This window comes from Trachurus japonicus, chromosome 17, assembly GCF_045865225.1.
Source record: "Trachurus japonicus isolate A0001 chromosome 17, Traja_1.0".
Classification (NCBI taxonomy): domain Eukaryota; kingdom Metazoa; phylum Chordata; class Actinopteri; order Carangiformes; family Carangidae; genus Trachurus; species Trachurus japonicus.
The window spans coordinates 1,473,648-1,488,082 of record NC_140923.1 but is presented as its reverse complement, the minus strand read 5'-3'; the positions used below and the strand labels follow the sequence as shown (position 1 = coordinate 1,488,082).

At 47.7% G+C, this 14,435-nt stretch overlaps 3 protein-coding genes across 3 annotated transcripts in view; 2 read left to right on the top strand and 1 right to left on the bottom strand.

The window, feature by feature from the left end:
• The window catches only part of wdr33 (WD repeat domain 33), a 35,159-nt gene extending 26,342 nt beyond the window's left edge, over nt 1-8,817 (top strand). Inside the window, exons 12-21 of the mRNA XM_085804051.1 lie at nt 564-658; nt 773-859; nt 2,015-2,154; nt 2,990-3,145; nt 3,676-4,356; nt 4,537-4,612; nt 6,054-6,414; nt 6,553-6,710; nt 7,502-7,681; nt 8,625-8,817. Of these exons, the coding sequence (XP_085660177.1) occupies nt 564-658; nt 773-859; nt 2,015-2,154; nt 2,990-3,145; nt 3,676-4,356; nt 4,537-4,612; nt 6,054-6,414; nt 6,553-6,710; nt 7,502-7,681; nt 8,625-8,776 (2,086 nt within the window). The 3' untranslated portion in view covers nt 8,777-8,817. The remainder of the gene's footprint in view (nt 1-563; nt 659-772; nt 860-2,014; nt 2,155-2,989; nt 3,146-3,675; nt 4,357-4,536; nt 4,613-6,053; nt 6,415-6,552; nt 6,711-7,501; nt 7,682-8,624) is intronic.
• A 3,186-nt stretch (nt 8,818-12,003) lies between these two features.
• Nucleotides 12,004-12,740, bottom strand: sft2d3 (SFT2 domain containing 3). The gene has a single exon (XM_085804007.1). It carries the CDS (start codon nt 12,699-12,701, stop codon nt 12,036-12,038), a length of 666 nt encoding a protein of 221 aa, XP_085660133.1. The 5' UTR covers nt 12,702-12,740; the 3' UTR covers nt 12,004-12,035.
• Nucleotides 12,650-14,435, top strand: part of LOC146969683 (dual specificity protein phosphatase 18) — a 4,607-nt gene continuing 2,821 nt past the window's right edge. The window contains exon 1 of the mRNA XM_085804495.1: nt 12,650-12,771. The gene's annotated coding sequence lies outside the window, so the exon portion shown is untranslated. The remainder of the gene's footprint in view (nt 12,772-14,435) is intronic.

The window sequence follows — 14,435 nt, the reverse complement described above, 5'->3', positions numbered from 1 at the left end:
AATATTTGTTTGTTTGAATGAAATAACACAACCGTAACCCTGGTTTTATGAATGTTGCCACATTAGGATTCTTTTATTTTAGCAATGTAATGATAAAAGTTCAATGGGCTTTATGCCCAGCTCTACTACTTCCTGAAATAAGCCAGCTCATTTATTTCCTGTTTTACATTATTGGACCAACTAATTAATTAATTATTAATGATAAATCAATTGGTCCAATAATGTAAGACAGGAAATAAATGAGCTGGCTTATTTCAGGAAGTAGTAGAGCTGAGCATAAAGCCAATATTAGATATTAGAAAGCTGTCAAACTGATAAAACAGGTGTCAAACGGATAGAAAATGAACATGACTCATAAACATTGAACATAATAATGACAGTCCGTTGCTCTCATGAGAAATGGACGACATGAATTCAGAAATATTTACAAAGAAAGAGAGCCCTGGACCAAACTTCTGCTCAGAATAATAAATAAAACAAAAGCCTCGGCCGTGCTGCTGCTGCTGCTGCTGCTGCTGCTGCTGCTGCTGCGTGTCCTTCATCTTCATCTGCTCTGTCTTCAGTAAATTCTGGACGAGGAACCGACCGGGCGACAAGATGAGAGACCGCTACAACCTGAACCTGCTGCCGGGGATGTCAGAGGACGGCGTGGAGTACGGTGAGACAAACGGCAGCAGACGGGGGTGGGGGTGTGTGTGTGTGTGTGTGTGTGTGTGTGTGGCTTCCCTCTCCTGGCAGCTGATCATAGTGTTTGTGTTTGTGTTTTTTATAGACGACATGGAGCCGAACAGCGTGGCCTCCATCCCCGGCATGGGCATCCCCGAGCAGCTGAAGGCCGCCATGGAGCAGGAGCAGAGCAGTGAGTCAACACAACCACAGTCTGCTCGCTGGCGGCGTTTACATCCACCTGGCAATAAATTACAATACGATACATATTTATTTATATAGCACATTTAAAAATACAACCCAGGTTGTCCAGAGTGCTGTACAATAAAACACACAAGCAAAACTAGTGGCAATAAAACTAGATGGGATACAGGTAATGTTGCTACAATAAAACATGGAATAAAACAATAAAACAAGAGTGAAGACATATAAAACTAAAATGTCAAGGAAAAGAGATGAGTTTTTAAAAGAGATTTAAAGTGCTTGAGTGTTTGTGCGGTCCTAATATGCAGAGGTAAGCTGCTCCACAATGTCAATGAAGACCGACAGCTGCATCATGTGGTTTTAGTTCTAGTTCACCTACAGAGGGAACTTTATCACGTTACTCATAAAATAAACAGTGGTGGACAGTAACGGAGTAAATGTACTTGAGTACTGTACTTAAGTACATATCCAGAGGATTTGTACTTTACTTGAGTATTAGATTTCTTTGGTACTTATTACTCTTACTTGAATACATTTCCAAGACAAATATTAGTACTTTTACTGGAGTTAATTAGTAGGAAGGCTGAAAAGTACTGGTTACTTTCAGGTCTTTTTCTAAAATCCTATTGGACACAAGCTGTGTTTGTCTGTGAAGGAAACCCTAACCCCTAAAAGCAGCACATCAGTGCAGCTGAGCAGCAAAGAGTTCATTCTCACTAACAAGAGTTAAAAGCTCCTTACATTCATTTACAAACTATTAGAGTCATTCACTGATGTGGAGAATAAGACATTTACTCTGACTCTGACTTTTACTTAAAGTACATTTAGAAGCATGTACTTTTGGATACTTAAGTACCTTTAAAAGCAAGTACTTTTTTACTCTTACTGGAGTAACATGTCGACTGAGCTACTTTTACTTGTAACGGAGTAAATTTTGACTCAAGTACTTGGGTTGAGTGCTCTGTCCATTTGGTATTTTAATCTTAACGTTGCTTGTTGCCAATAACAACGTGGTGAGTGAAGGCTGGATGTCTGACGGCGGTCCAGGTCCTTGAAGGCCTCGCGGCGTCAGGTGGAGACTCAGGTGGATGTGTTACCTGTCTGCAGGTAAAGAGACTCAGGTGGTTGTGTTACCTGTCTGCAGGTAAAGAGGCTCCTCCCGAGGTGGAGATGTCCATCCCCGGGCTGGACTGGGGCATGGACGAGGTCATGGGGAAGGACGCCAAGAAGGTCCCTCAGAAGAAGGTCCCCTACGCCAAGCCCATCCCCGCACAGTTCCAACAGGTAACGGCCCAGAGGTCAGAGGTCACAGAGGTCACCGGATCAGTGTCTCACCATCACCTGGTCTTTAAGCCCTTTTGGGTTTCATACCTCCCCTTTGCACATCCCAATCATATTGATTATTCAATTCATACTATTTTAAATTATGTTGTTCAGTGTTTGAGATAGAAAGGCTAGCATGGACTCAAATTGAAGCTTATGAATTAAGGAAGTTTTCTATATACATGTTAGGCATAGATATTCTCCATAAAGTGCTGAAAAACTAGCCTGACCATCCAGACTATATCATTAACATGTCTAGTCTGGCAACGAGCGGTAGACCTCGGCTCAATCCAGGGGGTGGGATGAAGGCTGTCTTTCAAACTGCCTCTGCACCAATAGGGTAGCGCTACGACCAATCAGAGCAAAGAGCAGGATGATGTTAGCCTGACAAGCCAATTAAAATGTATGTTGTTATGGCGTTAAGCCGCCCAACGACTCTCTAAACAGATAGAGCGCTGTGATTGGTCAACACAAACGGTGTTCCAGACTCAAAAAGTTCCTATGGCTCGTTTCTAGACGCACCTACGGAGCAAAGAGATTTGCTGCTGCTAGGGGGCAGAGAGATTTATAGGCTACTGAAAAACATACATTTTCATGAGAATTTGTCAGGTGAAGTCATTTTTTTTGTCTTTTTTGGGATGTTGATTGTGATATCTTAAACTAGAGTTGCAGCAAACCCCAGAATCTTTTTTTCCTGCCTCCCCCTGTGTGTCAAGATACTCTCTGCCAAATTATAGAGTTGTATGACTGTTTATGCCATTGTAGTAGCTAAATATTTGCATGCCGTGTGCTGCAGGCGTGGGCGGAGAACAAGGTCCCCATGATGCCGGCCTCGGGAGAGGCCAAGGACCGGAAGGTGGAGCAGCAGAAGTCGGACGGGAAGAAGAAGACTCAGGCGGAGCTGGAGCAGGAGATGGCGGCGCTGCAGTACACCAACCCCATGCTGCTGGAGGTAACCCCCGGCAACCACTCACTCACCGTAGCAACCACCGGTAACCCCCGGCACATTGGTCCAGTTGAGTCTACATTTGACCAGTTGGGTCCACATTGGTCCAGTTGGGTCCACATTGGTCCAGTTGGGTCTACATTGGACCAGTTGGATCTACATTGGTCCAGTTGGGTCTACATTGGACCAGTTGGGTCCACATTGGACCAGTTGGGTCTACATTGGTCCAGTTGGGTCCACATTGGTCCAGTTGGGTCCACATTGAACCAGTTGGGTCCACATTGGTCCAGTTGGGTCTACATTGGTCCAGTTGGGTCCACATTGGTCCAGTTGGGTCTACATTGGTCCAGTTGGGTCCACATTGGTCCAGTTGGGTCTACATTGGTCCAGTTGGGTCTACATTGGTCCAGTTGGGTCTACATTGGACCAGTTGGGTCCAGTTGGGACCACCGGTGGAGGGGGTTGTGTTTACTGCACCTAACGCTATGATGCTAACATTAGCAGCAACACTGACTGAACCTTGTGTGTCTCTGCAGCAGATGAAGATGGACCGGATGAACCCGATGGGCCCCGACGGGAACATGGGCCCCCCCCAGGGCCAGGGCCCCCCGCCCCCCTTCCCTGGGCCTGGAGGCCCCGGGGGGCCAGGAGGCCCTGGGGGGCCGATGCCCCCGGGGCAGCAGGGCTTCCCTCCCAACATGCCTCCTCAGCAGATGCCCAGCAGCATGGGGCCCCCCATGGGCCCCGGGGGCATGCAGCCCCCCTTCATGCCCCCTGGACAGATGGGCCCCCCCTCAGGACCTCAGCCCCACCAGGGGCCCCCCCAGGGCATGATGGGACCACCAGACATGCAGAGACACCCTGGCCCCCCCAGGAACATGGGCCCCCAGGGGCCTCACGGTATGGGACCGGGACCCAGAGGGATGATGGGCCCCCCCCCTCGGGGAATGGGTCCAAGGGATCCTCAGGGGCCCCCGCCTCAGGGGGGCATGATGCCCCCCCAAGGGAACATGATGGGCCCCCAGGGACCCATGCAGGGTGGCATGATGGGCCCCCCCCCCAGGACACACAGCAACATGCCAAACAACTATGGGATGGGCAACATGCAGGGGCCCCCGGGAGGCATGCATGGCCCCCCAGGAAATATGCAGGGGCCCCCAGGTAACATGCAAGGACCCCATGGCAACATGCAGGGGCCCCCATACATGCAGCACCAGGTGAGTCCAGTGATCAGACTCAGTCCAGTGAAGCACCAGGTTCTGGTCCAGGACCTGGTCCCTTATACGTCATGATATGATGATGATTATTGTTATAAAACAGTATGATCATTTATGAGTGTTTATAACTATGGACCAGGTCTTCAGGTTCTGGTTCTAAGTCCTGACTCTGTCTTTCAGGGCCAGAACTCGGGGCCCATGATGCACGGGATGGGCCCTCAGGGGCCCCCGGGGCCTCAGGGGCCCAACAGCAAAGGTAAGACCACATGAACTGATGAAGCCTCTTGGATGAAGGTGAAACGTCTTCCTAGACCAGGGGTCGGCAACCCAAAATGTTGAAAGAGCCATATTGGACCAAAAAAAACAAAAACAAATATGTCTGGAGCCGCAAAAAATTAAAAGCCTTATATAACCCTTATAATGAAGGCAACGCATGCTGTATGTATCTATAGTAGCTATATTAGCTTATCAAAATGACTAAATTAACTACAAATACATGATGAGCCTTCATGATTAAATGTTTATTTTTCCTGCAGTGCATTCTGTAGAGAATGACTCACCACGTGACTATACTCTGTTGCGCGATGCCGCCTCAAGTTTAACTTCATTACAATATTAATGAATTATGTTTCATTGCTTTGATGAAATTAAAGAAATGCAATAAAGAAATCAGATTTTTGATGTCGTTTTTATTTTGAGGATCCGAAAAAACAGCATAACATGCCCCTTATCGGCAACAGAGTGCAATAAAACGTGCCATTTTAATTGCCCTTTCCTTCACTGTCTTAGCGGAGAGAGGCATGTCTTTAATTTTTTGTATTATCTCGGTTTTGTTTTTGCAAATATTGTCTGCAAATAGGTGTTCTGACACGTTGATGAATGACTCCTTCATGTACTCACCATCTGTGAACGGTTTGCCACGTTTTATTATCTCCCGGGCTGCAACAAAACTTGCAGCAGTAGTGGAGTTTGGAGATGCAATCCACTTCTTAAATCTATTTTTCCGCTCCTCTAAATTTCTGCAGAAGTAATGCAATCGCACTTTTTCTCTCACTCCCAACTGGGTACTCGGCTGCAAATGTGGCATGCTTTCCCTGAAAATGTCTTTCCACATTGCTCTTTTTGTTATTGGACAACTTCTCGCTACAGAGCAAACATTCAGGCAATCCTTCCGCAACGTTAAATCCTCTGTTCTCCTCAGTTATTTTTCTCCTTTTTCCTTTGGGATCCATAGCCCATCACGCATCCGCCGGTTTGTTTACAACAGCCACCTGCCTGGCGAGACCTGTGTCGCAGGCTATGACGTAAATATTCGTTGACAGAAATGTTGAAATTGAATATTTATTCTACACATTTTTACAGCATTGGAAAGCGTTAAGAATGTTTGTCCTCCTACAGAAACCATATTAAAACAAAAAATATATTTTTCTCCCCCATCTTTTTCCATTTTCAAACATTTTTGAAAAAGCTCCAGGGAGCCACTAGGCGGCGTTAAAGAGCCGCATGCGGCTCTAGAGCCGCGGGTTGCCGACCCCTGTCCTAGACAAATAACCAAGTCCAGTTGCTTTACATTTAACTCCTTTGAGACACTATGACCTGAACAAATGAGAATATGCACCGACCACACCAACCGGTCTGACCCATCAGAGCTTTGGTCCTCAGTCCTGACTCTGTCTCCTCTCACTCTTCTTCCTCAGGAGACCCCCGGGGGCCCCCGCCCAACCACCACATGGGCCCCCCAGACCGCCAGGGGCCTGGGGGACCCGGGGGGCCGGGGGGGCCGGACCAGGGCCCCGGGCCCTACTGGGGCGACAACCAGCAGGGCCGACGAGGACCACAGGACTTTGATGGAAGCCAGGAGTTTCACAGCAGAGGAGACGATACCTGGAGATCTGGACCAGGACCAGGACCTGGACCAGGTCAAGGACCAGGACCAGGACCAGGATACCAGGGAGGAGGCCACAGAGGGGGGGGGCACCGAGGAGGAGGGAACGGAGGGAACTGGGGAGGAGAGGAGAGATTCAGTGGAGGAGAGTTCAGAGGACGGAGAGACGACAGGTAGGTCACTGCACTCGGAGGTCTAGACACTGAGGGGGACCTGGTCTCACCCGGTCTCACCCGGTCTCACCCGGTCTCACCCGGTCTCACCCGGTCTCATCCGGACTCACCCGGTCTCACCTGGTCTCTGTGTTTCAGGTTCAGAGGAGGGGGGCCCGGTCGGCCCGGAGCTCGAGGCTACGACGAGTACGGAGGCCAGGACGAGTCCTTCGACGGCTCGGAGGACATGGGCCGAGGCTGGGACAACGGGGGCCGGGGGAGGCCACCTCGAGGAGGAGGACCCCCCAGAGGAGGAGGTAAGGAGCTCCAGAACAGTTCAGACTGGTTCAAACTGGTCCAGATGGGTTCACACTGGTCAAGTTGGGTCCACGTTGGTTTATTTGGGTCAACATTGGTCCAGTTGGGTCCACGTTGGTTTATTTGGGTCAACATTGGTCCAGTTGGGTCCACGTTGGTTTATTTGGGTCCAGTTGGGTCCACATTGGTCCAGTTGGGTCCACATTGGTCTAGTTGGGTCCACATTGGTCCAGTTGGGTCCACATTGGTCCAGTTGGGTCCACACTGGTCTATTTGGGTCCACATTGGTCTATTTTGGTCCACATTGGTCCAGTTGGGTCCAAACTGGTCTAGATGGGTCCACATTGGACCAGTTGGGTCTACATTGGTCCAGTTGGGTCCACACTGGTCTATTTGGGTCCACATTGGTCCAGTTGGTTCCACACTGGTCTATTTGGGTCCACATTGGTCCAGATGGGTCCACATTGGTTTATTTGGGTCCACATTGGTCCAGTTGGGGCCACATTGGTCTATTTGGGGCCACATTGGTCCAATTGGGTCCACATTGGACCAGTTGGGTCCACATTGGACCACAGGTGGAGGGGCTTGTGTTTACTGCACCTAGCTGTGATGCTAACACTAGCAGCAACATTAACATTAGTTCCTTTCCCATCAGCCCCTTCACCTGCCTTCTCACCTCATCTGATAAACTTTCTGTCACAGTTTTGTCCCTGGAGGAAAACAAAACCAAAGAGGTGTGGACTGTCCTCAGACTCTTATTGTGGCGGGTCTCTGGTCTTCCTGTCTGCAGGTCACGACGGCTATCGGGACGGTCAGCAGATGCATGATGGGTCGTCTACGGCCGGTCGTGAGCGCTCCTCCTCTCTGCAGGGGATGGACATGGCGTCTCTGCCCCCACGGAAGCGTCCGTGGCAGGACGGACCGGGAACCGGAGACCCCCGGGAGCGAGAATCCCCTGGAGCTGACGGAGGTAAGAACCTGGAGAACCCTTCAGTGTCTGTCAGTAGCTGCTTCACATGGAAACAAATGTTCAGATTAGAGTCGGTTCAGAGTCCAAACCCAATGAAACTGCTCCAAATAAACTGTTGAATCAGAATAAACGGGTGGAATAAACCTTTTCTTAAACCAATATAAAGTAAAACTGTTCCGTTCTTTCTGCTCGAGTAAATAACGCTACTGAATTAAATCACCGTGGCAACATGGATCTAACGCATAATACAGGTTGAAATTAAACATGTGAAGGACGATAATAAAGCAAAGGAGGAAAGTGCAGGTGCAGGACCAAAACAGTAGTAGAAGAAAAGATGTCTGAACACTGCTAAATAAAGCTCCCAGTTGTTTATTATTAAGTACCTTTTAAAAGCAAGTACTTTTTTACTCTTACTGCAGTAACATGTCGACTGAGCTACTTTTACTTGTAACGGAGTAAATTTGGACCAGTAGTATTTGTACTCTTACTCAAGTACTGGGGTGGAGTACTCTGTCCATCTCTGCTAATGTCAACACAGTCGATGACAAAGTCGTCAAGTTTTATTCAGCAACGGACCAATCACAGCTAGGGTTGCAAAGGGGTGGAAAATTTCCAGTAAATTTCCAATAACTTTCAATGGGAAGTTAAGCTGGGCAATTTGGGAAATATTCCAAATTGGAAACTTTCCATGGGAATTATGGGAATTTATGGGAATTATCGGGAATTTATGGGAATTAACTGGAAATTGGGGGTAATTTTAACAAGCTGTATCATATCCAAACATAAATGTAAATATTTGGTTTTGTCATAAGCAGACATCCATGCAAAATAATACAATTAAAAAACATTTCAACAGATTTATTTGTGAGTAAAACTTTATCAAGTTTTAATTCTTGTATGAACAATCAATTCTTTTACTGAACAACAGTACCTGTGTCCCCAGGTCGGCCCCCCCAGAGGGAGGACGGGGGCTACGGCCCCCCCGGGAGAGGAGGCCGAGGGGGCTGGGGCCCCGGAGGAGGAGGAGGCCCCCCCGGCCCCCGGAGAGGCGGCCCTGCCCCCAGAGGAGCGCCGCGGGGGGGCCGGGGCCGGTAGCCCCGAGGAGGAGGAGGAGGAGCTGTGTTGTGAAGCTGGTCTGCTCCGGTCCGGTGGTCTCTGCTGGTCCCTCAGACCCGGTCCTGGTCTCCAGACCTGGTCCTGGTCCTGGTCCTGGTCCCTGGTCCTGGTCCCGGTCCCGGTCCTGGTCCCTGGTCCTGGTCCTGGTCCCGGTCCTGGTCCCTGGTCCTGGTCCCTGGTCCTGGTCCTGGTCCTGGTCCTGGTCCTGGTCCTGGTCCCCGGTCCCGGTCCCTGGTCCTGGTCCTGGTCTTGGACTCGAACCCTGAAGAGCCTCACAGACGTTTTGGTCCTGTGAAAACACGGAGATCTGTGCTGCTGCTGCTGCTGCTGAGAAGAACCGTGGACTCTGATTGGTCCACAGCGACTCCCGCCTCACTGAAGCACAGGATGATTTTAATGTAAAATACTGTAGAGACCCATCACGTCTTTTATTTCACTCTTTGTCCTCCGCTTGTTTTTGTAAAAGATTTCTATGTTTTTTGTGTCTTCACCGACTTCCACTGAGGTGGAAAATAAAGATTCACACTTCAAATGGTTGCCACGACAACACATCTTTGACAACGCACCAGTCCAGGAAGTTCTAGGTTTAGTTTAGAGGTGTTTTAGATCAGTAACAGAAGTTGTAACTCATTAAAGGCATAGTTTAAACATTTTGTCAAATTGGTCCATCACCATAATCCCTATAGTCACAGCAGTAGGTTCGTTACCTTTAATTGTTGGTGCAAGCTGTTTTTAGAACGGCGGAGCAGAGCCGTGAGCTGCTCATGAGATAATAACACAACGTTACCAGACAGAGTTGTTTTAGAGGGAAATACAGAGACTGTTGATGAAAAACTGTCCCTGAAGGCAACGTGCATCAGTGGTTTTGCATGAATTTCCCTCTAAAACAACTCTGTGTGGTAACGTTGTGTTATTATCTCATAGCGTGGTGAATGTGCAGCTCACAACTTGTCCACCAGAGCGTTGTGGAGTTGTTGGATTGTGTATTTGATGAGTTTGATGATGAGGGAAACCAAGAAATCCCATAATGAGCCTCCTCTGTAGCGTAGCTCTGAGCAGCTCACGGCTCTGCTCCGCCGTTCTAAGAATAGCTTGCACCGACAATTAAAGGTAACGAACCTACTGCTACGACTATAGGGATTATGGTGATGGGACAATAGGACTAAATGTTGAACTATCCCTTTAACCTTCATCACTAGACCTGCTGTAATGAAGTGATGTCTGATTCACGTCAACACAAACACATGAAACCGTCTTTAAAGGTACATTACATGTGGTTGTAGATCACAAGCAACTCGGTGGTATTTTTCATGCTGCATTCACCTGAAATTGGGCAGACAGCAGGTAACGTAACGGCATAAACAAGCCTCTATGTGAACAAGTGGTCTGTCAGCACCAGGCAAAACAATACACGTGACAATATGTTGTCATGGCGATGTGGTATTGTTTTTACCGTCTTTCTCTGGACTTCTGTGACTAAAATGACATCTGGTTTGTTACACTGCAAAAACTCAACATCTAGAACCAAGAATATTTGTCTTATTTCTAGTCAAAAATGTAATTTCGAGTCAAAACAAACCTCATTCTACTTAAAATAAGACACATCATATTAAAAGCAGCTTGTTTTTAGACACTTTTTACTTCTTTCAAGCAGATTTTCACTTGAAATAAGTAGAAAAATCTGATAGTGGAGCAAGTTTTTCTTTCTTATCACAAGCACAAAAAACTTGCTTTCACTGGCAGATTTTTCTATTTATTTAAAATGAAAGTGAAAATGATCTAAAAACAAGTTCATTTTTAGGTAATGAGTCTTATTTTAAGTGGAAAGAGATTAGTTTTGACTAGAAATGAGACATTTTGACAAGAAATAAGACAAATATTCTTGGAAAGAGTTTGAGTTTTTGCAGTGTACCGACGGCTGTCTGCCCGACTGCAGGTGAATGCAGCATCAGTGTAACGCTCCATGTAGATATGAACGATATGAACGGCTCATTCAGAGCTGGAAGGAACACTTCACTTTGTTGATGATTAATGAGAAACAGAATGAAGAACCAAATAATCCATTTTCATGAAGAGATAACAGGAGAAGTTACACAATCAATGTCCCTTTTAATGCATTTTACAATTACAAAATATTCACAACTTGATCAAGATCGATCAGAGGAAGCTCCTGCTGCTTCCTCCTCATTGGTCCATTCCCTAATCAGCTCGACAGGTGAGTTCTCATTGGTCCATTCCCTAATCAGCTCGACAGGTGAGTTCTCATTGGTCCATTCATCAGCCGATAGGTGAGTCTGCAGGGTCTGAGTGGCTGACAGGAGCAAATAATCAATAATCGTCCCCCTGTTCCTGCTCCTGGCAGTCGGTTGGTCCTCCAGCCGGACCGGGTCAGATGGGCAGGGCCGTTGCTAGGAATTCTGGGCCCCCTTAAAGAATACTAAAGTGGGCCCCTCCCCCTAACTTTTCCTTTTTTTTTCTTAGACTACGTATGTATTATGGTTTTTTATTTAGCCTTCTTTGTTTTGATGCTAATGCAGCATTACACTGCAAAAACTCAAGTATCTTAGCAAGAATATTTGTCTTATTTCTAGTCAAAATGTCATTTCTAGTCAAAACAAATCTCATTCTACTTAAAATAAGACTCATCATATTAAAAGTAGCTTGTTTTTAGACACTTTTTACTTCTTTCAAGCGATTTTCACTTGGAATAAGTAGAAAAAATCTGATAGTGGAGCAAGTTTTTCTTCCTTATTACAAGCACAAAAAACTTACTTTCACTGGCAGATTTTTCTATTAATTGTGAATTTAAGTGAAAATGATCTAAAAACAAGTTAATTTTTAGGTGATGAGTCTTATTTGAAGTGGAAAGAGATTAGTTTTGACTAGAAATGAGACATTTGGACAAGAAATAAGACAAATATTCTTGTAAAGATGTAGAGTTTTTACAGTGTACTATGAGTATCAGTCAGGGTCTTACGCAGAATAAATCAGTCATACAAAGATTAGACTACTGGGGTTTTTTATGGGCCCCACTGGGCGCTGGGCCCCTAGAGTTATCACCACCTTTCTCCCCTAGACAACGGCCCTGCAGATGGGTTTTCCCGGGTCAGATGGGCATGGTTTTCCCGGGTCAGGTGGTTTTCCCGGGTCAGATGGGTCAGATGGTTTTCCCGGGTCAGATGGGTCAGATGGTTTACCCGGGTCAGATGGGTCAGATGGGTCAGATGGTTTACCCGGGTCAGATGGGCATGGTTTTCCCGGTCACGGTCCGTTTGAGGGCGGATGCCGCCACCCCCCCCATGAGGCGCAGGCCGGCGCTGCCCCCGGGCAGCAGCGACACCGCCCCCCCCAGGAGGACGGCGGCCTGCAGCGCGGCGCCCAGCGCGGTGAGCGCGGTGCTGTGAAGGCGCAGCGCCGCGAACAGCGTCCCCCCCAGGGCGAACAGGTACAGCGCCGCCCCGGGGGAGGAGGGCAGGGCGGACAGCAGCTTCACGGGGCCGCGCAGCGTCGCCGCGGCCATGATGGCGAACAGCGAACCCAGCGACCACAGCAGCGCGAACTTCCGGGCGTAGAGCAGCAGCAGCGGCGCGTAGAGCGCGGACAGCGCGAAGCAGAGCGCGGAGAACGCGGCGAACAGCGCGGCGACGGAGAGGCGCTGGCGGCGGCTGAGCCCGGGCAGACAGGGGTCCGGGTCGGCCTGCAGCGGCCACCACGACCCGCTGCTCTGGTTCCCCCCGCTCCCCCCGGGCCCCGGGCTGGACCAGCGGCCGAACCAGCTGCCGGGGACCGGGTTCGAGTCCCCCAGGTCCACCGCGGTGCTGCCGCCGGACTGGGAGACGGTGTGGGCGCCGCCGGCCTTGGACTGGGCCAGGTACTCCTGCAGCTGCCGGTTCAACTCCGCCATGTCTGCCTCAGCTAACAGGCTAACAGGCTAACTAGCCCCGCGTCACAAGGCGGAACCGGAAGTCACCAAAGTAAAAGTGTTCACCAACATAAAACTTATAAAAACAGACATTAACTTGTAACACAATAGAAGCAAAGTGTTAACTTAACGGCTCTGGGACTTTCTTGTGAATTATATTCCTTCAATTAAAGAGTTTCACCGCATTTTATCAGCTCGGTGCTTTTATTTTGAAGGAAAGGCCCTGCATCCGGTTGCTAACCAAAACAGAGTCAAAACGTTACAGACTAAACCTTTAGTTTATTTAATGGTTCTTATCTCTGAAACAAGATGTCTGCTCTCGGTACTACTGTGGACGCAGATATAATATAATAATAATATAATATATTAACCTGGTTAGTTTATAAATGTATTTGTTTAAAAGAAAGAAAGAAAAGACAAAAACAAAACAACTACAGCAGCTAACAGGCTAACTGCTAGCACCACGTCTTCTTCGCTGCTCCTCCGTCCTGTGGACTTCCGGCGGCCGCGCGGAGGGCGGCGCCCCCTGCGGGACAGACGGAGCACTGCAACACACCACACCACACCACACCACACCACACCACACCACACCACAACACAACACAACACAACACAACACAACACAACACAACACAACACAACACAACACAACACAACACAACACAACACAACACAACACAACACAACACAACACAACACAGTTACACACAGCTGAAACTTTATTTTCTCTAAATTAGGAGGCTTAAATTTCCTTTTATTTTCTAATTACAATATTGAAAAAAATCCCCTTAAAACCATCCAACTTCCACAAACAGATGCTTCTCTCCTGGTCATTCATCTATAAGCATCATTTCCCCCCACATAGAAACTACATATGGAATAATAGAGACATTATATATAGAAACAAATCTTTATTTTACCCCCATTGGTTTATACACAACATATTTTTGGTTCATCAGTTGTTTAAAGGACAATTCCGGTCGAATTCAACACGGGGGTGTATTTTCATATCATTTTAGGTCTAAAAGAATGAATCTGAAGATTTTCAGTTTAATGTCTCCTGTTTTGCGGTAGCTGCGTCTGTCCCTGCATCGCCACGGCAGCAATGAATGGGAGTGGATGTAAGTTCTGCTGTTTAGGCTGTTTCCAGCCCTCAAAGCCGCAATTTTTTTCCACAGACAGCGTCAGATGGAGACTCAAACATGCACCGAGAAGTTTATTTACTTCAACAAGCCGACATGTTTGTAAAACTAGATCTAATTCAAAGTCTCCTGGAGTCTCGCGCGAGCCCGAAGTTGCAGTGCTGGTGTATTCAGGCGCAGTAGGAGCTACCGCTTGTGTCATAAACACAGGAATATCAACTCTTTACTTGCTTCAAGTGTACATTTTTTTCCACAGACAGCGTCAGGTGGCTTCTCAAACATGCGCCGAGAAGTTTTTTTTACTTGAAGCAAGTAAAGAGTTGATATTCCTGTGTTTATGACACAAACGGTAGCTTTTCCCACTGCTCCTGAACACACCGCGCACGGCAACTGGGTCTCGCGCGAGACTCCGGGAGACTTTGAATTAGATCGACTTTTACAAACATGTCGGCTTGTTGAAGTAAATAAACTTCTTGGTGCATGTTTGAGTCTCCATCTGACGCTGTCTGTGGAAAAACATTGCGGCTTTGAGGGATGGAAACAGCCTAAACAGCAGAACTTACATCCACTCCCA

Excerpts from the sequence above, each read along its gene's own strand:
- sft2d3 (XM_085804007.1), bottom strand. The coding sequence starts at position 12,701 with ATGGCGGAGTTGAACCGGCAGCTGCAGGAGTACCTGGCCCAGTCCAAG.